The 24,179-nt window shown below is 41.9% G+C and overlaps 1 protein-coding gene and 1 long non-coding RNA gene across 3 annotated transcripts in view; one reads left to right on the forward strand and one right to left on the reverse strand.

Moving 5' to 3' along the window:
* Positions 1–2,458: 2,458 nt before the first annotated feature.
* Positions 2,459–8,064, reverse strand: LOC146573348 (uncharacterized). Of its 2 annotated transcripts, none has more exons than XR_014892812.1 (3): positions 4,865–8,064; positions 4,674–4,774; positions 2,459–4,555 (listed from the first exon to the last, which is right to left on the reverse strand). It is a non-coding gene; the product is annotated as an uncharacterized LOC146573348 (long non-coding RNA). The 2 variants fall into 2 exon arrangements; XR_014892811.1 differs by having other exon boundaries at positions 4,665–4,774.
* Positions 8,065–8,100: 36 nt separating this feature from the next.
* neurl1aa (neuralized E3 ubiquitin protein ligase 1Aa) overlaps positions 8,101–24,179 on the forward strand; it is a 68,104-nt gene continuing 52,025 nt past the window's right edge. Inside the window, exon 1 of the mRNA XM_085278121.1 lies at positions 8,101–8,235. Coding sequence (XP_085134247.1) covers positions 8,154–8,235 — 82 coding nt within the window. The 5' untranslated portion in view covers positions 8,101–8,153. The remainder of the gene's footprint in view (positions 8,236–24,179) is intronic.

The following is a 24,179-nucleotide window of genomic DNA, read 5'->3' on the forward strand; positions in this document are numbered from 1 at the left end:
AACGATGGGGAACAGCCGGGGAAGAAGCAATCAGTGGCAAAATGGAGAAGACTGGGCAAGATTGGGAGACAGATGGAGAGCAGCGTATACGTCTGGTCGCAGTCTGATCAGAGTTTTATCTCTAGTTAGCTTGAGGTGCAGCTTCCTGCAGTCATGATTTCACTTTTTATGTCGACATGTTACCAAAAGAAACATTTCAAAATAAATTAAATATTTAAAAGCATCTGAAATATGACTGCAGTACAAAACCTGTTGATTGCAGGTAGACTGTATATAAACATGAACACATTTGCCATGTTGACACACATTTGTGAGGTCATTGCCATCTTGGTTTTGGAGCCACTGATGACTATTTGTGTTCTATCATCAAGTCATCAACTAACGCCAACGTTTGGTTAGTAACCAGTGCAGTTCATCAGTGGTTACATATAAATACAAAAGCAGAATTTCTCTCACCAAAACTGAAACTGCTCACACAGTAGCAGTTTCTCGTCTACAACATGGGCCTGTCCTAAACCACATCCTGCTTTATCCTCTTTGACTCCTAATTGGACCACAGTTCCCAAAAATGAATGTCATGACATATTTACTCAAATTTGAGTCTTGACTTGTGTCCCAGCCCGAGAGAGTCCTGGGCTCTTTTCCGTTCTTCTCTCTAACCAGGTCGCCCCCTGCTGGCCGTTAGAAAGCATGGCTTCGGCTTTCTTACCCAGAATGCCCACACATCCTTTTTTTTGTACAGTCTGTGTGCACTTTTAGTTGTTGTGAAGAGGCGAATGAGCAATGGAGACCAAACCATTTCTTTTTCTTTGCTTTTTTTTGCACCAGCAGGCTGTAAACATGTTTATTTCTGCTCTCGAGTTGGTCCTTTTAAAATGAGAGTCAGTGGCGAATAACTGGCTTTTGGAGCCAGCCTCAAGCTGAAAGTTTGCAACATGTAGTTTTGGCACGTTGGTGTTGGCTTCGTCTTTCTGAGGAGGTCCTGACGTATCCAGGAGCTGCATTTCCAGACACTCGGGGCATATGTCCGTTATTCTGTCTCTGGCTCAAGTTACTGTCATTCCTGCCAGAGAACATTGTTCCCAAATGTCCACCGCTGAGATGATGAGTAAAGTGTTATCATGACTGAAGGACGAGCAATGATGCGCAGGCTTCACATTTTAGGGTCATTTAAGGTAAAGTTTGAGATTTCCTGCTTTGGGCTGTAAATGAAATGAATTCAGCTTGAATCAGATCCCCATTGAACAACATTATAATAACAGAAAAGTCCCTTTAAAGGAGGATCCTGAGAGTCCAGCTGTGACCTTTTGTGTCTGACAGAGTTCAGCAGCCTGTTTCCCTCCAGAGCAAACTGCCATGTTACTGTGTGCGTGGTGAAATAAGCTTCCCTGTGATTGCACGTCAGACCTCCTGGGTCACTGTGTTTGTGAGTGGACACTTGTAAGCTTGTGGCCTCTCGTCCCTCTTCTTTGTTCACCTTTAGCTCCATCTCTGTCCGCTCCAGCCTCCTGTAGTCCTCCCAGGCCCTCTCGTGCTTACAACGACTGCCAGCAGGGCCTCCACGCCAACTTTGCGGCTGCCTCACCTCCTTCTCCGGCTGCTCCTTTAACTCGGTGTGTCTGGAGATTGAACAGACATGGAGGTCCAGCAAAAGCTGAATTTGGAAACACTAGAACGGGAAAAGATGAAAAGCCAGCGTGCTTCACGTCAGCTGTCTGTTATGTATGCTGTGATGGCCGGTACAGCACCATCCTGCTGGGACTCTTTACCTGACGGCAATTTCTCTAAAGCAAAGTTCGGTTTATTTGTGCCGGCGTTCAGAAGTTAGTCATGTCCAAAGCAACATTTCCCGTATTGATTTTCGGCTTTTGTTTTGCAGAAAGCCCCGTGGCCCCTTTCTTTTATCTCCTTCCTCGAAAAACACAATGAAAGTCAGGTAAAAGGGTTTTTTAGCTAGAGGTGAAAATATGAGCAGAAAATGTGACTGCATGTCTGATTCACTGTATCTAACATGTAGTTGTGAAGTCAGGCTTCTGCCAGTGCGCAGTGATGATAAAAGGCCCAGAGACGAAAGCTTTGAAGCTTTTTCCTCCACAAACTTGCAGAGTCTGTGAAAATGCACAGCGTCGCTCTTATTCTCACCTCGCTCTTTAGGTTTTCTGACTTTTGAATAAAGGGGAACTCTTGCCTCAAGGGATGCGACTCAAGTTGATGTCAGCTGGTTCTGGGTGTCAAAAATGAGCGACTAAGCAACATTAGCAGCATTTAAGAACACACAGAGCCATCCTGGATGTGAAGCATAGGCAACGCTTGATAAAGGTGAGGGGACGGTGACTAAACCAGGTGTGACGTCTGGCTCTGTTGCGTCACGAGTCCAAACATGCAGCAGTGCAAATTCATTCAATCTCAGCCTCAATAATGTGAAACTGCAGCTGAAGTAGAGCACTAACATCGTGGATTATGGAAACATCATTTCATTTATTTATTTATTTATTTCACACTTGGTACAACAGTTCAAACAAACCAACCACACTTTCTATCAAAAAGCACTACAACCATGTGTGAAAAGGAGCAGGAAGAAGAAAATGTTCTCATTAAACCCCGCCCCCTATCTACAATCCAACTTATATTACAAGTGGGCACCAAAAATCAGGGAACAAACTAACATTAACATTTCTCTCCGGTCCTAACCCAAACCAAACAACAAATTTACAATCAGAATATACCACTCCACATAGTAACAAGGAGAAAATACAATTAAAAAACAAATAAAACAAAAAATTATAATGGATCCATTTTCAATGAACTCCAATTTCATTCACATTCTTCATATTGAGTTATCGTTTTAAGCATGTAACACTTTTTAAAACAATGTAAATTTATACAACTCTTTAAATTATAATGAAGAGACTTCCACAGTCGTATACTCCTAACCGTTGGACTCATTAATCTCTGTGTAGTTCTAGCTAACTGATGCTTAAAATAAAATTTCCTTCTGCTATCTTCTCCCCTGAACACAATAAAATACTCTTTGTAACTTAAAGGGCAAAATATTATTTTTAGCCTTAAACATAATTAATAGTGTGCGTAGTTTCACTAAATCTCCTAATTTTAATAATTTTGATTTTATAAATAATTTATTTGTATGTTCTCTATATTTAACATTATAAATCATTGGTATCACTTTCTTCTGTAATAAGTTTAGAGGTTTTATAGTATTCTCATATGTATTCCCCCAGACTTCAACACAGTAACTAAAATATGAGAAAAACAATGAAAAATATACAATGCACATTGTTTTATAGTCTAATAAATCTCTTACATTTCCCAAAATATAAATGTTTTTAACCATCTTCTTTCTAATATACTCAATATGTGATTTCCATGTCAAATTTTCATCTACTATTACAGATGATCAAAAGCTTTTGTTAAACACAGACTTTATTTAAAAAATCTTAGAAGTAAGAACTAGACGTGCAAACATCTCTTTTGTCGTCTGGTGCCACTTTATTGCCTTTTTGTAAAGGTTCTCAAGTGTGACGCGAACCTTAGCTAGAGTCAGTGCTAACAGGGTGGTCTCAGTGCCAACGTGCTCGGTCAGCATCTGTTAGCGCCACATTTGAACCTGCTGGGAGACCTTTTAGCATATTTGTTAGTCCAGTGGGTGATTAGACGAACTTCAAACAGACCATCAGAAACACATCAGCGTGTTCTCTGTTCTCTCATCCAGTCAGAAATCAAACTTTTCCTTCTGAAATCCAACCCCTGATCCTCGCTTCAAGTTTCATTCCCAAAGCAAAATTAGGCCAAAATTAAGTCTGAAACCACCAGTGGACAAATTCCTGTGTGAAAGTCGAACCATCATGAAACCATCCAGTCTTTCGTCCACACCATCTTTCTTCCGCCAAGCTTTCCTCTTTACAGGAAATGGTAGAACTGTTTAACAGGAACAACATCGAGCTTAAAGCAATATTTAAACTGAAATCAGAAGCAGTTTTTTAGTATTTAGTCAACTTAAAAATTAAGCGATTCATCCATTTTCCTAACTGCTTATCCAACTCAAGGACGTAGGGCTGCTGGAGTCTGACGTCTGTGATTCCTCACTGCTGCTGAATGAGCTGCCCTATCAGACCACAGCACAGAAAATGGCACAGGCTCATAAAATATCCACAGCATGGTGTCACACTCATACAGACCCAGAGCTTCGGCTGAGCTGACCGTGGATCTTCAAGCAGAGTTTTTCGTCCTGTAGCAGTTTTACTGCCCGGTGTTTAAATCCCTGTTTGGTTTCCACTCTGGTGGAAAGAGAAATATTCGGGATGTGAATCTTCTGAAGGTCACCAAAAAGTCTTGTTTGATTGATTCTTGTTGAGCTGAACGTGGTTCTTTTTACATTCATCCACAACATTGTCCTTCCAGTTAGTAGATAAACAGCTGATCCACAGCGACACACAGTGTGGACGGTAGCGTTAACGCGTGACAGGACGGTCAGCTGGTGCTTTGATGTTGCTCGCCATGATCATCGTCTTCCTCAGCTGAGTGGTGCAGTCCAGTTCTGTAAGATTCAGACTGTTTTTACAACCCAGTAATTGCAAAAGCAGATGTATTGGAGTGTCACAATGACTGAGTGATTACAACCATCATGATTTAGAATGAGCTGCTACTTTTTGTACTTGTGCCAGGGTCTTTTTGGAGGCAGCAGCTGGTGGCATTGCACTTCCTCCTCAGCTTCAGGGCGAGGTAGTTGCGCCAGCAGGTGGTTCTTCTTCTTTGCCTGTAATCAACAGGACCAACAAAAGCACCTGTAGTAACGAATACTTTGTGTAAACTGTGTTATAACAGTAAGGGAGCAATAAGCACTTACGCAGGTCATCTCAGGCCACACAGAATGGACGTCTGTGGCTGTCTTATCCTTATGCAGGGAGAATGATTCACTGGCACTGGATCTGCATAGAATCACAAACTGTCACAGACACAAATCTCAGGCTTCCTGAAAGTGAAACCTTGCACAACTGAAATTACGATGTACAGGCAAGTGGCTGCTCCATCCTTGTACGGTCAAGTACAGCACTTTTCCTCTCCTCTCAAACAAAACCCTTAAAGGACAACTATTTAGCAAGTTTCAGGCTCCGCCAGTAAAAACACCTTCAGAGGCGTTCGCCAATTAGGCCTGCAGCAACTGTCACCTCCAGGCTCTATAGAGTAAAAACCTCAAGATATTAAAGAGAAGTCAAGTTTATTTATTTATAGAGCACATTTCCAAACAGTCCATGCTGCACAAAGTGCTTAACAATGTAAAATGCAACTAAAATAAATGTAATGCACAACAATGACGCAGTAAAATATAGAAAAACAAATAAGTCAATAAAAAAAACAAATCAACAACTAAGGCTGTTAAAACCAAAATGTTTACATCAATGTGTGTTAAAAACGTGTCTCATCGTGAGAGAAGCACGATGGGCAAACACTTAGCAACTGTGGGGAGGAAGAGCTGCCTTTTCAACAGGAAGAAGTCTCTGGCAGAACCGGGTTCATGAAGGGGAGACGTCTAATATGATTTGCTGAGGTTGAGGGGAAAGAGAAGAGAAAACAGAAAGACTGTGAATATTAAACAACAAACTACAGAAGAGACGTTAACATCATGCAGCAGTCAGGCCTAACTGTAAACTTTGGTAAAGAAGGAAAGTTTCCTTTTCTACTTTTAGAAAGTTCATGAACCACACGCCTGCAGTCTGTGTTAGGATGCCTGGGTCGTTGACCCAGGGTTTTTGAGTTTATTATATTATTTATCATTTCTAATCTTTGGTTTCTTAGAGTTCTGTCTTATGGTTTATGTCTCTGTGTTCTCTAGTTGCTCTGTTTCCCCTGTCAGCTGTAGCCCCTTGTCAAGTTCGCGTCTCTGTGTTATGTTTCCTGTTTTACTTTGAAAGTCTGTCTCATGTAAATGTATCTGGTTTTGCTTCCTTTGTCTCGTTAGGCCTGATTTGCCCCAGCTGTGTTTCCCTCCTGTTATTCATTCCCTGATTGCTCACTCTGTGTATTTAAGCCCTGTGTTTCTCTGTGTCCGTGTTGTGATCTACGCTCATCTTGCTGTGTGGGCTGTACGGTTGCCAGTTCAGGTTATTTGTTGTCTTCAGTTTATCCTAGTTTTGCTAGTTCTCTGTTTGCCATCTAGCAATAAATCTGAGTTTAAGTTCACCTTTTGTCTAAGACTGTCTGCACTTTGGGTCCTCCTACTACCACTCCTGCATGCACACAGCCCTCACACGACAGTCTGAGAGCCATCAGACACGATGGAGCCTCATCCACAGAGGTCCAAAAGTGCACCGTTGACTTCAGCAAAAACAGAAATGCAGTCATGTAAAAATACTACAAACTCCTGTTTAGATTTCAGTGAAGATCTTTATATCGGAGGGTCTTTACCTTACAGTATGAGGCGCCTCGAGCCAAATGTTTTTGGGGATTTGGCTCTTTATAAATGAAACGGATGTGATGTGAAGGTACAGAGCTGCAAAATGTACTTTAAGCATATCAGTGCTAACAGCTGACCTGACCTGGCGACCTCCCTGGACAATTATTATTTTATTTATTTATCTATTAAGTCATTCCTTCTTTTGCTAATACCTTTCTTGCACTTTAAAAAAAAAGCCACTTTAAAGTTGTGTTGTGCTTGGTGCCGACATGGCAGTTTCAATGTACTATTGTACTAGATATGACTGTGCAATGACAACAGAGAGTTATCTTATTACAAATAAAATGCCCCCTGATACAATATGATACATTAATGTTAAAGCAATGCTGCTGTGGCTAACCGGGATGCTGAACTGCAGGCAATTTAATCTTCGGGGGTTCATTTAACATGAAAGTGAAAAAATGTGAAATGTTTGCTTTTGGGGAAAGGAAGCAGTCATTAAAACTAAAGCATGTGAGACATTTACAGGAGAAACTTCTCTTTGCTGGACCCGCTAACGACTCAGTAAACTCTAACAAGCAACTGACAACTGCACTGGCTTTTTTAATGCGCAGGGGTTTACACAGTTATTCAATTCTGATTTTAAAAAGCTGCAGTGGAGTCAGATTGCACTCTGAAAGAGAGGAATATTGTACAAAATGGAAAACCTGAGGAGCAGCGTGTTCCCCAAGCAGATGAATATGTACTAAAAACTCTGTGGATAAAAGCAGTTTGCAGTTTTAACTTTAAAAGTTAAAAAAAGACACGTCTCAAAAAATTGGTAAAGGTCAAATAATTTATCGGAGGGCGGCGCTGGGTGTCAGTCTAATGAATCATTCCGCGTTTCTTTTTACTGTGAAGTTCTTCCACTAATCAGCCGAGCCAAACTGAAATTACTGACTCCCTCTGACCTCACACTCCCTTGAATTCTTCTCTAATGATAATTAATGACACCGATCGGTTGTTTGATTGGGGCCAAAACACGTGAGCTCCTGTCGGGGCTTTGGATCAAATCTGGAAGAGGATTGGAAAGCAAAGCCAGGCTGTCATTGGCTCCTTTTGTTTTTTGCTGTTTGTTGTTGGTTTACACTAGAGGGCAGCTTGATACTGTCCATGCGCCGTAATAAGGCGCTCGCTGTGCACATGTGGTTTGCACTTAGTCCATATTTTAGACGGACAGCAGAGGAGACTGTCAGATTCTAGCTAGGCCCACACACCTGCTCTTTTATTATTTTTCTATCATTTTCTTTCTTTTGTCGTCGCGCAAAATCCCCCTTTTTATATAAGAACACTGACAGAATCGTGGCAAATCCGATTTTACTGAGAACCACAGCGCGTATAGCATTTTAAATGCTCTACATGACAGCTTTTTCTTTTTTTATTATTATTAAAAACAAAGTCATAAAATGATCTGAGCACTGGTGGGGGTGGGGGGGAGTTTGAGCTCGCTGAAGAGGATTATTCAGCCGCTGATGACAAGCCAAAAGCTCCATTCAGGATTCAGATCATCTCCTCCTCCTCACCATCATCATCATCATCATCCTCACCGCTGCCCCGCCGGCTCCACACACCTGTGCTCCTGCCGCCTCTTCCGCTTTGGTCGCCGGTGATGACCGGAGGACGTCGTTTAAACAATAAAAAATCGCTTCTGTGCTCAACAAGCTGCCAGCATCAGTCCAACCGGCCGCGGTGAATTCCTGTCATGGGCAATAATGTTTCGGGCATCTCGACGCTGCACAGAGGTCAACAGCAGGGCTTCCACAGACTCCGGAACTCTCAGAAAGGTGAGTTACCTGAACACGCTTCATAGTTGACGAGTTTACGTCACTGCACTGAAACTGTTGGTAAAGCTGATGGGACGCGTGCAGAGTTTCTCCTGCTGCTCCGGGATCAGCTGAGTGGTGGTGCTGAAGAACAGCTCCCGGCTGCAGGAGGCGGGCCTGCTGTCTGGTCGTGCTGGTTGATGCCGGGAGGTGCATGTGCACATTTGTGGGGGCAGACACGTCAGCACTAAAAACATGAAGCTCGAGGAATTCTTAATACTTCTGTAACATTGCCCAGCCAGGGATGCCTCAGTGTGCTTGCTTTTTCCCTTCTTCTGTAACGACAGCTGTAGCTATGTGAACCACGAGGCCAAGCAAACACTCGGGATGTTCGGATCTCAGCCGTGCAAAAGTCCGATATTAGGAGTTGTTCCGCGTTTGATCTTAACATAATGGGACATGTTCTGATGTCACCTCGAAATTATAAAAACATCTGGTAAAGAAAAGTAAAGTCGGGATGAATTTATCAGTGATGGATCGAGAGGTTACTTCCCCAAATAAAACACACAGAGGTGTCCTGGTCTGAGACAGAACAGCCCTCGTGCTGCTCTCACCACAGAAAAAGGAACTAAATAAAGAACTGAAACGTTGGCTGCTGTAAATTTCTCAAAGGTGAGAGCACTGTTACCAAAATGCAGACAAAGAAGTCATAAATCGTGAGGGTGAATAATTTACAGCAGTCTAAAGGTTTGCAAACATTTAGTGTATTTAAGCTGAAATACAAAAGGCTTCATCTCCTGTACGGGTTTTTATTACTGTGCAATCCTGTAGTGAAGTGAAACAAACCGCACAAACATCAGGATGTTTTTTCTGTTAGTGTCATTTCTTGTCATTTTAGCTATGTAAATGTTATACATATTATATTTTATAGTATTTAAAGTAACAAAAATGAAATACTCTGTCATTCAGTTTCAGCTGCAGCATTTTAATTCTACTGTTTTCTAGTTTCATGTATTTGGTTTTACAGCATTACATTAAAATTAAAATATTTTTTGCATGGCACGTTAGTAATATTTTTTAGGAAAGTTCACTTAAAGATTTGAGAACGCTCACCTGTAGTATGAAGCCTTCTGCAGTGAAGGCTGAATATGTACGTAAACATGCAGTCGTACGGTTGCGTGTGATTTTCTGAAGCCTCTGCTCTCTCAGTGGCTCCATGTCTCTGCTGGTGTCTGGATTCAAACATCTCTTTAGATTTGGTAAAGTATTCCACTCAGCGTCCCATCTCCGCTGAAACTTCTTTGCTTGCAGACCGTGTTAGCTAGCTTGTTAACTTGCAGGTGCGGCTGTCTGTTTAGTTTGGGCTGCACGTTGGTGTGCAGACCACAGCTTCAACCAGATTCAACAAAGTTTACTAGAAGCTGAAGCGATGTGTGGGCTGGGTTACACGTTTAAAAGGCCCAGATTTGGCTCAGGAGCTTGAATGTTGTCACATGCAGACAAGAAGCGTAATTATTTTTCAAGTTATCTTTATAGTTTCCTTTGTTGTGTTGAGTAAAGAGAGAAAATTGTATTTTTCGGTATATATTGTATGGTAACTGGTTTGCTTTGCATGTTTTATTCACAGTATTTATAAGAACAGACCTTATAAACTAAGCTAAAGAATAAGCTGTGTTTGGTGCAACCAAAATGATATTCCCTGCAGACTGCCTCCTTTTTCCAGGGCCCACTGGACTGCGTCCCACGTGTCCAATCATGCAAATTACAAAACGGCCCACCTCCACGCTGCTACATCTGGATTACAGAGGGGGAAGTGGTGGGCCTGGGGGAGCGGTTTAAAATGAAGCTGTCTGCAGGATAATCACCATAAGTACACACTTTGCCCTTCCACGTTCTCCCTCTATCCGCAGCACGCGTTCCGAGCGGTTATTCTCACATCACAGGAACGAGTGAGTCAGGCGAGGGGAGGCGAGGCGGCGCATCAGAGAAGAACAGGGACAATTATTCAGCCAGGTTGCCTTGACAACCACCCATAACATGTGCAATAGTTCCCATGGTGATGGATTCCAGAGTGCGTTATCAGCGGGAGTTGATGGCTGATTGGGATAAGAACCAGACGACGTCACCGGCAGCCGCTCGGTGATGAAAGGATGTGTTTGTGCTCTGCGTCCCGGTTTATTAGGCTGCTGCTGGGACGGCGCGCAGTGATTAGTTGGATGTGGAACAGAGATATTCGCAGATCAGAGTGGGGCTGAGACGGTGTGTAGCCTGTTATGTTGGCTATTACCCACAGCCTGCACAACTCAAACACACACTCGCTTCTTCAGCAGAGACGTAAAATCATTGGTTTTAACTGATAGAGAGACCTCTCAGAGAACTGCTGACTCAGCTTTGGAGCAGTGACCCATTTCTCTGTCAAATGAATTAAAGTACTACAGAAGTACTTCATATCAAAATACTTGTTTAAATTTAATTATTTGGCAGGTTTTTGGCCTATTTACAGCCTGACACAAACATAATGTTAGAAAGTAGGAATGGCTGCATATTCACAGTCATAGCACACAAACAGCAAAGAAATCTGCAAACAAATGTAGCTGCAGAAGACAAGCAGTGCCATAATGTGTGCGTCTTTCTAGAAATCTAGTTCTGCTACACAAAGACAGAAGCAGATGTGGGGAAATCGCATGCGCCACAACAAGACGTAGAGTTCTTTCTCGTAGTTAAACAACCGTTTAGTTCCAACCCTTTCTCTCTTTCTCATCTTTTTTTAGAGCCAAACTCCACATCACTCAGAACGTCATGCCCGGTGAAGTCAACAGTGTCTAATACACACAAACTTTCAATTCAGTGTTATTTACACAGCGCCAAACCACAGGAACAGTCGCCTCAAGGTCCTTTATATTGTAAGGTAGACCCTACAATTATACATACAGAGAAAAACCCAAATGACCCCCTATGAGCAGCACTTTGGTGACAGTGAGAAGGAAAAACTCCCTTTTAACAGGAAGAAAGCTCCAGCAGAACCAGGCTCAGGGAGGGGCGGGATGACTGGTTGGGGTGACAACCAGTGCAACTAACTGAATTTGCTTTCACAAGAGTAAATTATTTTGTGTCCTTTTTACTCCGTAAGGACTCGTTATCAGTGAAAGAAGGCAGCAGAGCAAATCATCCACTTTCAGTGTTATTAAATGGCAGCTACACAGTAAGATGTACAGAGCCCAGAGACCAAACACAGCTAAGATATATGTGACAAAGTTATACTTTGCACTGCGTGTGCAAACAAGATACTGCAGCATTTGCTAATATTAAATAAGACATAATGTTGACTTTGATAACTCTAAGGTATGCAAACTGACAAATGAGCGTGCAGCTTCACAGTCACATCTCCCCCCACCTCTCACATCCAGTTTCAAAACACCAAAATGATGATTCCTCATCGTAGGGCTTCGTATGCTTTTGGGTGGCTGTAGCTGAAGAGGTAAGGCAGGTTGCCCTAGCATTGGGCAACAGCCTAACCCCAACTTGCTCTCCCGTGCATCAATAGAGCGTGAATATTAGATAGAAAGCCCATAAGCACAGAAAAAAGTGAATGAGGCCTGTATAAACCACTATAAGTGCTCGAGTAGAGTAGAAACGCTTTATAAAAACCAGTCTCTCATATCAGTGATGATCCTCTACATCAGAGTTTGACAAAGAAGTTGATGTTTACACCCTCAGGAAGTTGGAGGTCCAAGGCGAAATCACAGAACTACAGAAACAAGTAGTTTAGGTTTCACATTTTTATGCACAAAGTCACAAAAATGTATCCTTCTCTTGTGCACACAGATGAGCAGTTTGTAAGCTCAGCGTGATGAAATGTGTCCTCTTTATAGATTTTTCTTCTTTGGCTTCTGCAGAAAGTTCAGAGTGCTGCAGGTGCTTTTCACTTAGAACTTTGGGGCAACAATAACGGGACACAAAATGCGTTTGCAGACAGAGTTTTATTGGCTGTCGTGTTTACTGGGTTGTGACACGGCCCATGTAGAGACAGGAGGGAGGAGCTAAACAGTCTGAGCTGTACATCATCACTTTTTCATTAGCACAGGCTGATTTAGTTTCCACCACATGATATTACTGCGAGGGCACCACAAGGGCATGTTGTTACCTCACACACACACTGACCAACACAAACACACAGATGACTGGTTCACATAGTACTTTTCTGTTTTTATAGCGTGTACTGCTGATAGCGGACGTTGTGTTTATCTCAAACCTAAACTGAAGTCTGGGCTGTTGTATAATTTTTATCTGTGCAGCATGCGACACATTGCATCCTCAGCATCTCTGCCTGGTCAGGAGTGGAAACTTATTCAGGGATCTAGTGGAGCCCGTGGCTCGATGGGTTAGGGCTGTTTGGGCCATGAAAGGGGTCAGGTGGTTTTAATGTTATGCCTGATCAGCATCAGTTCAGTTAGAGTGTTTCTGTGGAACTCCATGATGGTTACCAGACCAGGAAGACTGTTTTACCTGAAGTCTTTTGAGCAATATTTATTTTAGCAACAACATGTGTGTCAAGAATCAAGAATTGAGCTACTTGAGTCATACATTAGTGTTAACATAGTAAAACAGCAAAAACTACACAGAAATTTAACTAAGATACTACTTTTGCACGTAGGTCACGGCACCTGAAGGTCAAATTCTGTTTTTTTTGCAGCACAAGATCAATAACCGAGTAACCAAAGCAGATGATCCACTAACTTGTTAACAGTTATCCTCCATAATGTTGGCAGGCCTGTTTTGAAATAGAACGAGCAGCAAACTGCCCTCCAGCTGGAATCTTTCATACCCACTGGAGACCATAAAGCATCATCATGTGATGTTTTTATGGCTTTTATAACTGCTCTGGGTTTTTCTCTTGCTATTCTCTGGCTTTAGTTGTTTTGTGCCTGATTGTGGGCTTGATTTTCTGAAAAGGAATGCTTTGTGGTCTGAAGGCTCTCCGGGGAAAAGAAACCCTTTTACTGTCTAAATGAAAGTGCCTGATTAAATAAAACGTATAATTAGCTTTGTGCTAAATACCCTCTGTTTGCTGATATGTGCTACAGGTGCTACAGAAGTAGAACATGTTGTAACTCCTAGTTTGGTGGTATTTTTTTTGACATATTGGAAATTAATGAGCTCCAGAGTTCGTGTGTAATAGGAAACTGTTAGTCATCTGAACTTAGGACAAAGCCTAATCAGAATTAAGTGCACTTGGTCTCTGGGGAGTGGTCATTAAATGAAATGATCCTGTGTGAGTTTTGAAATTAGTGAACCATATTTCACACGGGGCACAGTTGAGTGGAGTCAGAAGACACTAATAATATAGCCAAGGAAATATTCAGGAAACAGTTTTCTCTGTTTCTTTTTGCAGCCGTGACCTCTCTGCTGCCTTTTTGGTGATGTTTGACCTTTCTTATGCAACGTGGCGTCTTGCCTGGAGTGTTTCTGAACATCCTTAACACCTGCCTAAATAAGAAGCGCCGCTACGGAGAGGTGATACAGGCGCTTGACTCCTGGGAGGACTGGAGCTCCTCGGGCACTGTAATGCAGCTTTCACACTTAGTAAATAAAACAACAACAAAAACCGACAGCCAACCCAGACAGTTGCTGTGCTGGATGAGCTCATCAGGTTAGACCATGTGTCATACTTATATAAGACAAGGAGCTATTTCAAGATAGTTATTAATGCATTTGGTAATGGTGATGCATCGGTTTACTCTTGAAAAATGCAACAATCTGTTATGTTAAATGCGCCCGTGTCACAAATATGAGGTGAAATTGATAAAATGCTCAATTTTTTATTTCTAGCACAGTGAATCTGTGATGAATGTATTCGTCTAATGGCTTTGTGGTTACTTTATTTTGCAAACAGGACCGAATATCAGAGTTCTCTGTTAATCACAGATACCGGAAATGTGTCGAAAGCGTGCAAATGCATCATTTTGTCCCCTGTTATGATGGGAATACTTCCTGCTTGTGAGCACAGTAACAGATTTATGTTTTAATGGATCTTTACGGTGGAGAAGAGCAGCTCGCCGAGCTCCGCAGACTCCAAATGGAATAATTAAGCCTGCTTCATCTGTGCTCGTGTACATGTACAGTGTGTTCTCTGAGAGCCTGTTAAATCATGTAGCGTTCAGAATAGTGTGTTTTTCTGATGCAGGAAACAGTATGTTAAATTTAGGTCAGTGATTCATACTTTAGTGTTAGTTAACCCTTTCCAAGCACAAAAGATCCTGCAGCCGGACCAGACTGTGGGCGAGCGCAGCTCACTCAGTGAAGAGCTCGTCTGTTTTGTTTAAAACTGATGCAGAGCTGCTGAGATTTAATTCTGATGCATCAGAGATGCAGTCGAAAGCTTTCAGAACAGCATAAATAAACGCCGAGCTACCCAGTTATGTCTGAGGAGCTATTAATTCTTATACATGCAGTTCTGATTAGAGGGAAATATAAACGGATTTCATTTCATATTGTGGCCTGATCAGGAGGAGAGCGGCACCTTCAGCAGAGTTCTGACAAAAACCAAACCAAGAAGTCACTGCGACGATGTTTACTATAATAATAGTCAGCACTAGCTGGGTAGCCAAATGTATTTCTTAGACTTAGATGTGGAATGCTGTTGTTAAAGATAATCACGATTTTCCATCAGTGTAAGAAAAGAAGCAGAGAGAGTGAGCGATGTAACAAACCAAAGTAGATCTTTGATTAGCATCTTCAGCACTAACAGCCCAGAGACTGTGTATAAAAGATGGACAGAACCACCATGACTTTGATTATGGTTTCTGTAATCCATCAGGTTGGTTAGCATTCATAAACTGAATGTGTGCATCACACAGACACCTGTCTACTAAAGCAACAGATTTGGATAGCACAGACTTTGACAGTCTGCAGCTCAGAGCGCTCTAAAATGGGCCAACACTGCAAACCAAAGTGATCCAAGAGGGTTAGCAAAGTGAATTAGCAGGGAGCTGCTACAGCTCATGCACAGCACTGCTAATTTTAGGCCTTGTCCTCCTCCTGTTACTACTGCATTTCAAACGAATCCGTTCTCAGAAGCCTAAATAATAATTTTCTCCCACACATGAGTGCTTTATTAAGACTTGTGTCTTCCAGCACTAACTTTCATGTGCCACCTTTCTTCTTGCTTTGTTGTAGCTCCTCCATGAAACCAACACTTACTGCACTGACTCTCTTTCACGACACATTACAATAGCCAATCAGATGTGTCCCCATAATAGAGTATAAACTGTTTAAACTAGTGCTTTCCTAGCAGCACCCCTACGTTACATCTGTCCTTTTTACTACAAGTAAATGTTTACTTTTTAGTCCCTCATTCAATGTCATTGAGTGAAATAAATCACACTGTGATTTTCCCCAGTCAGTCCTGTAACATACAGGACACTGGTCACGTCAAAGTGTCCCTATAGTGGTCCATGTGGTGAAATAGATCCAGTGCAGCTTCTTTAATGGTATTGATGTTTATCTTTGTGCTCCTGGCATCAATTATAAAAACCATCTGACTCCAGTCCAGCGGTTCTTCCACTGCCTGGCTAACATAGTTGGCTTCGTCACTTCCCCATAAGGTCTCATGTGCATCGTGTCCCCGCAGAAAACACAGCTTTCTACATTTCTGCTTCTAGTTCCACCAGTTTATTGATTTGCATGTATCATAGAAGTTTATGATAGCCAGCTTTTCCACAACCACCTCCCACCCCACCTTCCCTGTCCCGTCTCATTGCCACATACCCACTCATGATTAAATTTAAACAGGGTGTTAGCCGTGACTCCTGCATACATATTAAATGAACCACTTGAAGTACCGACCAATGACAATCAAGTGTGTTGTGTTCCAGTGTAGGATTAACAATATTGTTAATACAATTAACACCTTCTTTGAATTCCCCTCACCTCACCCGTCTGCTAAGAAGGGTCAGGTAGGTAGAAGTCATGGATTTGTATGCTTTCCGTCTTGGACTTGAAATTAGCATTCATGTCTCCTGCTATGAAGGTCACTATCCTTCTTTTCTCTTTCAGCAGCTTAAAGCAGCTTTCATGGCACTGGCAGTTGCAGTTGTTTGTCCTTCCCCACACCCCTTTCTCCTGTCCAGCCATCCAGACAACCTCAGCACAGCCTTGCTGCACTGAATCCTGGCAGCCAACATTGTGCTGACCTCCAGAGTTACAGGATTTGGGTTTGTGTTCGTGTCATCCAGCACATCTTGTTCATATTCTCTTGCCTTTCACGAGCTAGCAGTGTGCACAAATGCCCTGCAACTAAAGCACCTTTGTGGTGAACAGATTTCGTCACAATGAACCTTTTAAATCTCTCAAAAAGGTTATTTTGGAGTTTTCTCCCTCAGCACTGTTTCTGTATATTTCTTTCTTGGGCCTTTTTGTTATTCCTTTTGCACCCTTGCCAGTTTTCACAGCCTCTGGTTTTCAACCAGCTCCATCATGCTAATGCTAACGGGCACTCCTGTAACCACCCCTTTACTGCCACTGGGTCTCTGTACTCTAGCTTTCACAGCTCTTCAGATTTTGTCTTTTTACACACTTGTAATATTTCCTGCCTTTTCCACCTGGGTATCTGTGTTACACCCAATCAGCAGGTTTCCATCCACTAACACACTAGCATGCTTGTGTTGTGAGTCGTTTTCTTTATTCCACCATCACTCTCAAATATCACCACCACGTGAAGGGAATTCATCGTAGACCTCGTTACCTCACCCTCACAGTCTTGCTCTCTGATCCTTCCATGTGAGCCTCTGTCCTCCTCCTCTCACCAGGCCTAAGACCTCCTTTCACCATCTGCTGCCTTTCATTTCCTTCCCCCTCTTCCTCAATCAGATCTGTGTTTTTGCATCCATCCTCATCAACATCTCTCTCCACCACGTAGCATATTACTACCAGACTGTTCGCCGACACTTCCACGTTAAACTCCTTACTCAGCTCACCGAATGCCAAGTTCACACTTCACAATCCAAAGTCTGTTAATCCTTTCAAACAAACTCTCACAAAAATCTCTCTTTTATACTTTACCCTTAGCAGTATGATCATCCTTGTATCAGTTAACATGGGAATCTATGGGGCCTTAGGTGTGAAGCCAGCCCCAAGAGGCCATTAGAGGAACTGCATGTTTTGGCTCTTGACACATGGCTGCAGCTTTGGTACAACATGATCGACAGCTGTGAGCATGACCAAGAAAAAAATGAAAAAGGAAGGATTAAGCTTTTAATGAAACAAACAAGAATCAGATGGAAACAAAAGTAAATGGCCAATAAAATAAAAGGTAAAGACTCTATTATTGCAGGGGCTTTATCCTACAATATAATTAAGTGGTTTTTGCAATAAAAATAACATTTTAGGATAATTGTGCATTCTCATGCATCACTGATAATGGTGTGTTGGATCAAATATTGTCATTGAAACAGAACACAAATTAATTCTGTGATGAGGCTCTGCAGTGTGGAGCCACATTAGGCCAACACTCCTCTCCGAGACCACCAAGCCAATTCCAAATTACTTTCCTCCATGGCCATGGATCAAAAAGAAGCATATCAGCTACACAAATAGTTTTGATTGCACAATTTAAAAGAAGAAGAAGAAGAAGTTGGGATGGAAGTCATAAATGTGGAAGTAAATGCCAGCAAAATGCCAAGTCAATCAGCATGTGAAGTGATGCTTTGCTTTTTCTTGCATGCTAGCAGTGAGAACATTGTGACAGGAAGGTGATTATTTTCAAATTAAAACGGGCGAACAACATCTCATTTAAAATTCATTTCACACATTGTAGCATGCAGGGAAACACCAATATGCATCTACAGTCTGATCACTGTAATAAGAAAAATGAGTGCAATTCCGTAAAAATAACATCTGACTCAATGTTTGCAGCCACTTTTTATAGTGTGTATGCAATTAAGATACAATTACCTTGAGGTATTTGTTTAACTGAAACGACCTCGTCGTTTTTCTGAGAAGCCGTTGATACGACTTAGTGCACTTTAACTTAGCATCAAAGTCCTGTTAGCATAAATGTGATTAGTCTGTACCATTAAAACTTCATCCAGATAACATGATGACAAAGTTCAGCTTGTGATGAACGGCTGTTCTGGTAACGCGCTCTAGAAATCTTTGGAAAAGGAAAAATGCCCAGGACAATTTGATTTCTTCTTTTTACACATAAAAAATGTGAAAACTACATTTGTGTGCTTTCTGTTGGGTCTTTTTTTATTCGTAGGTGTTTAAACTTCAGCTTACTACCTGCATTTAGAAAAATAACCATTTATCTGTCAATATCAAATTTATTTCTATAGCACACAAAAGCACACAGGGAGGTAATAACTTATTCAAAGTTAGGGGCATGACTTCCAAAAATAATAACTTTGTTATGGTGAGAATATTCAGTGTTAACAGCCTTTAACATCGTGTAGACAGTCAAACAGAGGCTGCAGTGAGACAGGGAGATCCCGTTTCAAGGGGAAGTAAATTTGGATGTCATCAGCATAACAATGAAAGGGGATGTTGTATTCCCTGAAAATAGATCCCAAAGGCAGCATGTTTAAGGAGAACAGAGTTGGACCCAAAACAGCCCCCTGTGGAACACCACAACAGGAAGAGTATTTCTCATTAGCTACAGAGAAAGACCTCTCTGATAAATATGATTTAAACCATGATAAAACTGAGCCTTTAAGACCAACAATGTGTTCAAGTCTCAATAAAAGTATTTTATGATCAACTGTGTCAAAGGCTGCAGTCAAATCTAAAAGGACTAAAACAACCGAACAACCTGAGTCGACGGTTAAAGAAGATCATTAGAAACTCTTAAAAGTGCCGTCTCAGCACAGTGACGAGATTTAAAACCAGACTGGAAAACCTCACAGACGTGGGTCTAAAAAGGCGTGAAGGTGCTTGAAAGCAACTTTTTCCAAAATGTTAGACATAAACCATGTTTATTGATAAACACGCTTCAAACCTCATATATTCATATAATAATTGTAACATATTTGTGGCTTTTACTCAGCTTCCCCTTCTATAAACTCTGTGGAGTTGCTGAACACGCACAGTGGACTGTTTGTTCCCATATCACAGAACGATGCCATTAAAACGCATCTGCTGGTGTGTGTAAAAGCAGGCAATGTTCCTGTATTTATGGAGACGACTCATATTTTGTGCCTGGACAATAGTTACAAGCCATGTGACTATAAACGTAATTGTGTCCCGCTTGTAATTCACGTGGGAAAATTCAGGTGCTTTCTTGCTTTCGGTGCCAAAAGGACGTCTCTAAATCTACTGTAAATAACTGAAATGAATACATCTTTAATGTTATTGCTGTGCGAATGGCGAGATGGGAGCACTTTATTCCACTGATGGTGGCGATATAAGTAAGTACTCATATGTGAATACATTTCATTCAAGTCTGAAGTGGCGCACGCGACTTCATTTGCCGTTCATCGCCTCTTTAACGGCGTGCGCTGCTATTAAAACACACACACACAGATGCTGCGTTCCAATCATTTTATATGCGTGCACAAAGAGGGATCTCCCCACGGCCTGCTGCTCTGCAGAGCTGCTCTAGTGTATCTGATGGGATAATCTGCGTGTTGTGCTGCGGCCCATGTGAGGGAGGGATTACATATTTATTTGGGGAGTTTTCATCCCGCCTTTACCATCTGTCACCAGTAGTGTGGCCGTGGGACATTTACCACAGCTTTATAGTGGAATGATAGGATAAGAGTGGGTGAGTGGGAGAGATTGTGCACGGGTGGTTGTGTGTGACTCAGAGAGAAAGGGAGGAAGTAACCACCTGCACATTCAGAAGCACCAAAATCCCCCGTGTCATCTAAAAAAAGCAAAAGTTGGGGGCTTTTCAGTGAAGTCCAGCAGCAGCACTGGGACTTTTTCCCATGCTCTGAAGGGCGGTCTCCTCATAGTTCCTCTTTTAGTCCCAGGGTGATTAAGAGCCAACTCAGTGCTGATGTCATAATCCACGTCCTGTCACATACATTACAGCTGCAACCTGATGGGTGGTCAGTTCACTTGGCCAGTGTGTGTGTGTGTGTGTTACACTGCATTTGATTCATGAGTTGAGATCCTGAAATAGTCAGCTTATAGTTCAGTAATCAACCTGAGACTGACCTCAGGAGGATCAGCACAGACCTGCCCCCCTCTACATCAACAGTGACCGTGTGCAGAGGGTCCCAGCCTGCAGACTCCTGAGCACTTTCACCTCTCGTGACCAATCCTGGACTGCAAACACCTCAGTGGTCACCAAGCAGGCGTAGTAGCAGCTTCACTTCCTGGGAGAATAACCTGGGTCAAAAGCTGCAGGTGACCTTTTACCGCTCCTCCACAGAGAGCGTGCTGACACATCGTATCACGGTTTGGTGCAGGAGCTGCACTGAAGCAGAGAGGAGGAGGCAGCAGGTCATCGGCACGGCTCAGGCGATCGTCGGCTTCTCTCCGGCCTCCCTGCAGGACTCAGTCGCCTCACATTTCCTCACTATAAAGGACCCATCACGTCCTGCCTCTGACAGGGATGTGCACAAAAAGACTCACAAACACTCGCACTACCACCTCCTCTTCCTCTGCCCGCACGGCCAAGTGCATGTATTTAGCAGTTTTTAAATATAGTACTTTTTAAAAGCTCTGCATACTTTCACATAGGAAATATTTTTCTGACCGTTTCCTTATTTGCATATCTGACGGTACAAAATCAACATTTACTTCAGCTTTTACAACCAAAAACTGCAGCACACAAATACTGGATTTGCTCTCCTCAAGTATTTTTATTTGTTTTGGTCATTTGTTTGATGCACTTGCCTTTTTCTTGTGTTCCTGATGTTCATGTTCTCCTGATGTGTGTCTTTGTCTCTGTCTGCTCCGTTTTTTGTTTTGCTGTATCTGCAAGAAATTTATTTATTTATAAATCCAAAACAATGAGCTGAAAAATCCTAAAATGCTCTGCATGCCAATATGTCTGATATTTTAATGTTAACATATTAAGCTGCAGATTGATTCATAGTCATTCTTGTCTGTAAGTCTGAAGCTGGGGACATAACTGTTTCCCACCTGAGGACATGATGCCTGCAGTTCCTCTCACACAGCATCTCTCTGTACGTGTCTCCGCTCATATTCAGTCCTGACCAACAGCTTCCCCGTGGGTCCAATGTGCAGCTTGGTTTCCTGTAAGGACGAGCTGCAGGAAAGCAATAAATAAATAAATACCATAAGACTGCTGGAACAGCCAAAAACCAAGTGCATCGCTCAGGGATTTGTACTGGTGTATCAACACTTTGTCTTAATGAGACAACAACAACAGCAAAGTTCTTCCTGGTTTTCAGAGTTTCTCTGATTTCAGACTTAATGAAATGTGTCTGTATTTCATTAACTACTCTTTCACATGTTGTGTGTAATTACCTGCTGAATGGTGATTACATTAATCAGTTGTTGATTAATTTCATTAATTTTTCTATTATCACTTTAAAGAAACAGTTTTTTTCCTGCTACAAATGTGCAGTGTCTTTGTTCTCCACACGGCCTCCTTCTGTTAACCCCTGGAGGATCTTAGAAAAATGCATACACTATTGGTCTTAGAGCCACAAATCGACCCAAGGCCCTCCAGGGGTTAATATTAAGCAGGAACTTTATGTCTCTGCTGCACATTTTCAAGATGGCTTGAATCAAAATGTGTTAATTCTCTGGCTTGTTTTTGTCTTAGAGAAGGAAATCGTTGGATTCAGGACACAGAAACTTTTTTTAAGATTCAAACTTTCCTTTGACAGAGCTTATCATCAGGGTTGGATCAGGTGACCCTGAAGCATCCTTTAGTTATGCTGCTAAAAGCTCAGGCTCCTCTGGGACTTCTTCTTCTCTGCTCACCTCTTTTCACTGCTTCACTGCTGCATGACATTAAATTGTATCTTCTCAGCTTCATAGTCTGAATTTCGTCTTGTCTCCCTGTGCTCTCCTTGCACTCCTCTCTCTCCCATCACCCCGAGGCTGTCCCTTCCCGAGTCGGCTTCTGCGAAAGTTTCTTCCTGTTAAAAGAGAGTTCCTTCCTTGTCATGGTGCCTTGGTTTGGGGCCAGGGTTTCTCTAGTTTGGATAAGTCTTTCTATCCTATATTGTTTGCTTGTAGTCTTGCCTTTAGTTCTTAGTTTAGCTCTTTGACTATGTTAGTTGTTAGGTTGTGTATTTTCTGCTTCCTGGTGTTTCTCTGTCTGTTTCACTTTGATAGCCCTTCATCCCGTGTGTGTTTTGTTCACTTTTGCTTCCCCTGTCTCCTGTCACCCGTGTGCATATATTGTCTTTGTCCCCGTGTGTTCCATCGTCCTGTGTTTCAGCCTAGTTCATGAGTTCCTGGTTGAGTTCTGTCTATGTGAGTTTTCAGTCCTGCACTTGGGTCGTGACACCTACGCCTTCCTACCATTGCCTGGCTCTTTGCAGTCGTCTGCATCGTATGTTACACTAAAAGCCCCTCCAGGTGACTGTTGCTTGATTTGGTGTAAATCAAAATAAGCTGAACTGATCTGCATGCTGAACATTGCAGTGGTTTTTCATTTCCACCTTTTATTGTTTTCTGTGACTAAAGATAATTCACAGGTAGAATCATGTAACTGGTTATTTGGTTGTGTAATGATAATAATAATAATTTTTAAATAAATGTCTCTTCTTCTTCCTTGTTTGTAATCACAGAGATGCTCTTTGATTAGGACTGGCATGTAATTTAAGTCACGCTCAGACCTCACCGGCGAGGGCTGGCCCGTTGCGTGGCCCCTTCAGAAGAAACAGGCCCCCAGATTGTGTTTTTAATGACTCGGGTGTATGTTTGGAGCTTCAGCTTTAAAACTAAATGCCGTAATAATACCTCTGGTTTGCAGCTGTTACTGAAGCTCGATTTATCTAAATGATAAAAAAAATAAAGTATTCTGGTTTATTTCCAGTATTATGCAGAGAGTTTTGCTTTTGCTTTTTTGCCTTGCATACTCGTCTTGCTTGTACTGTGACAACAGGGAAACAGAAAGGCGCTCATGACCCAGCTGTTCTGGGAAAATTTGTATAATAGCAAAGAGAAAGCTGCAGTAAAGTTCTTAACCAGCCTGCAGGGTTTCTTTACTCATTTATCTTTATTGTAATGCAGTTGAATGACTCATGAAATTGTTAATATTAAAAACCACACAGTGAAGAATCTTTAAAAGAATTCTGGCTTTCATTTTTGTTATTGCAGAAATTTTCTATAATTATTGGTTTTGTCGCCGGGCTAAAGACTTCCAGCTGCTCAAATTTAACGTCTAGAGGAATATCAGATCATAAATTCAGTTCTGAGAACTCAAGCGCTGACTCAGTACCCAGGCTGGGCTCGGTCCATGTTTTAGTTTGTTCTCTGTAAATTCTGTGTATTCATTGGCCGTAGCATCTCGTTTCATTACCACAGGTCCAAACACAGAGTGCGCGCTGGTATCGTTTGCTCGCAACATTAACAGCCTGTAAATTGGTCTCATTTGTTTTAAATAATCTTACTTTACATTTGTTTCAAATCATTTTTACAGCAATACTATTAGTGTTATTACTAGCAATAATATGAGCGCAAACAAAATTCAGTGAGAATCCGTATGATTCGCTGCACCTGTCATAATGTTATACCTGCTCAGTGATTGTAATCATAATTGTTATTAATATTAATACTGTGAATTATTAAGTATTTTTTTAAATGCTGTCATTATTGAATCTTGTTGTAAACCTGTGGTGCTCACACAGGCGGCAGCTGCAATATGCTAACAAATTAGCATGTCAGCATCGATGCTAGCTCTTGGCTTGATTGTTCTGGTGAGGCTGTCAACACTGTGCATACTCAGAATTATAAAAGGAGAAGTTGAGCAATGCTTTTATTAAAACAGGAACTCCTTGAAACAAATTGTAGCTTTATGCATATTTTTAATAAGTTCA

This window comes from Mchenga conophoros, linkage group LG6 (assembly GCF_057382185.1).
Source record: "Mchenga conophoros isolate Kocher_MC1m ecotype Shallow Benthic linkage group LG6, M_conophoros_male_GT1.1, whole genome shotgun sequence".
Lineage (NCBI taxonomy): Eukaryota > Metazoa > Chordata > Actinopteri > Cichliformes > Cichlidae > Mchenga > Mchenga conophoros.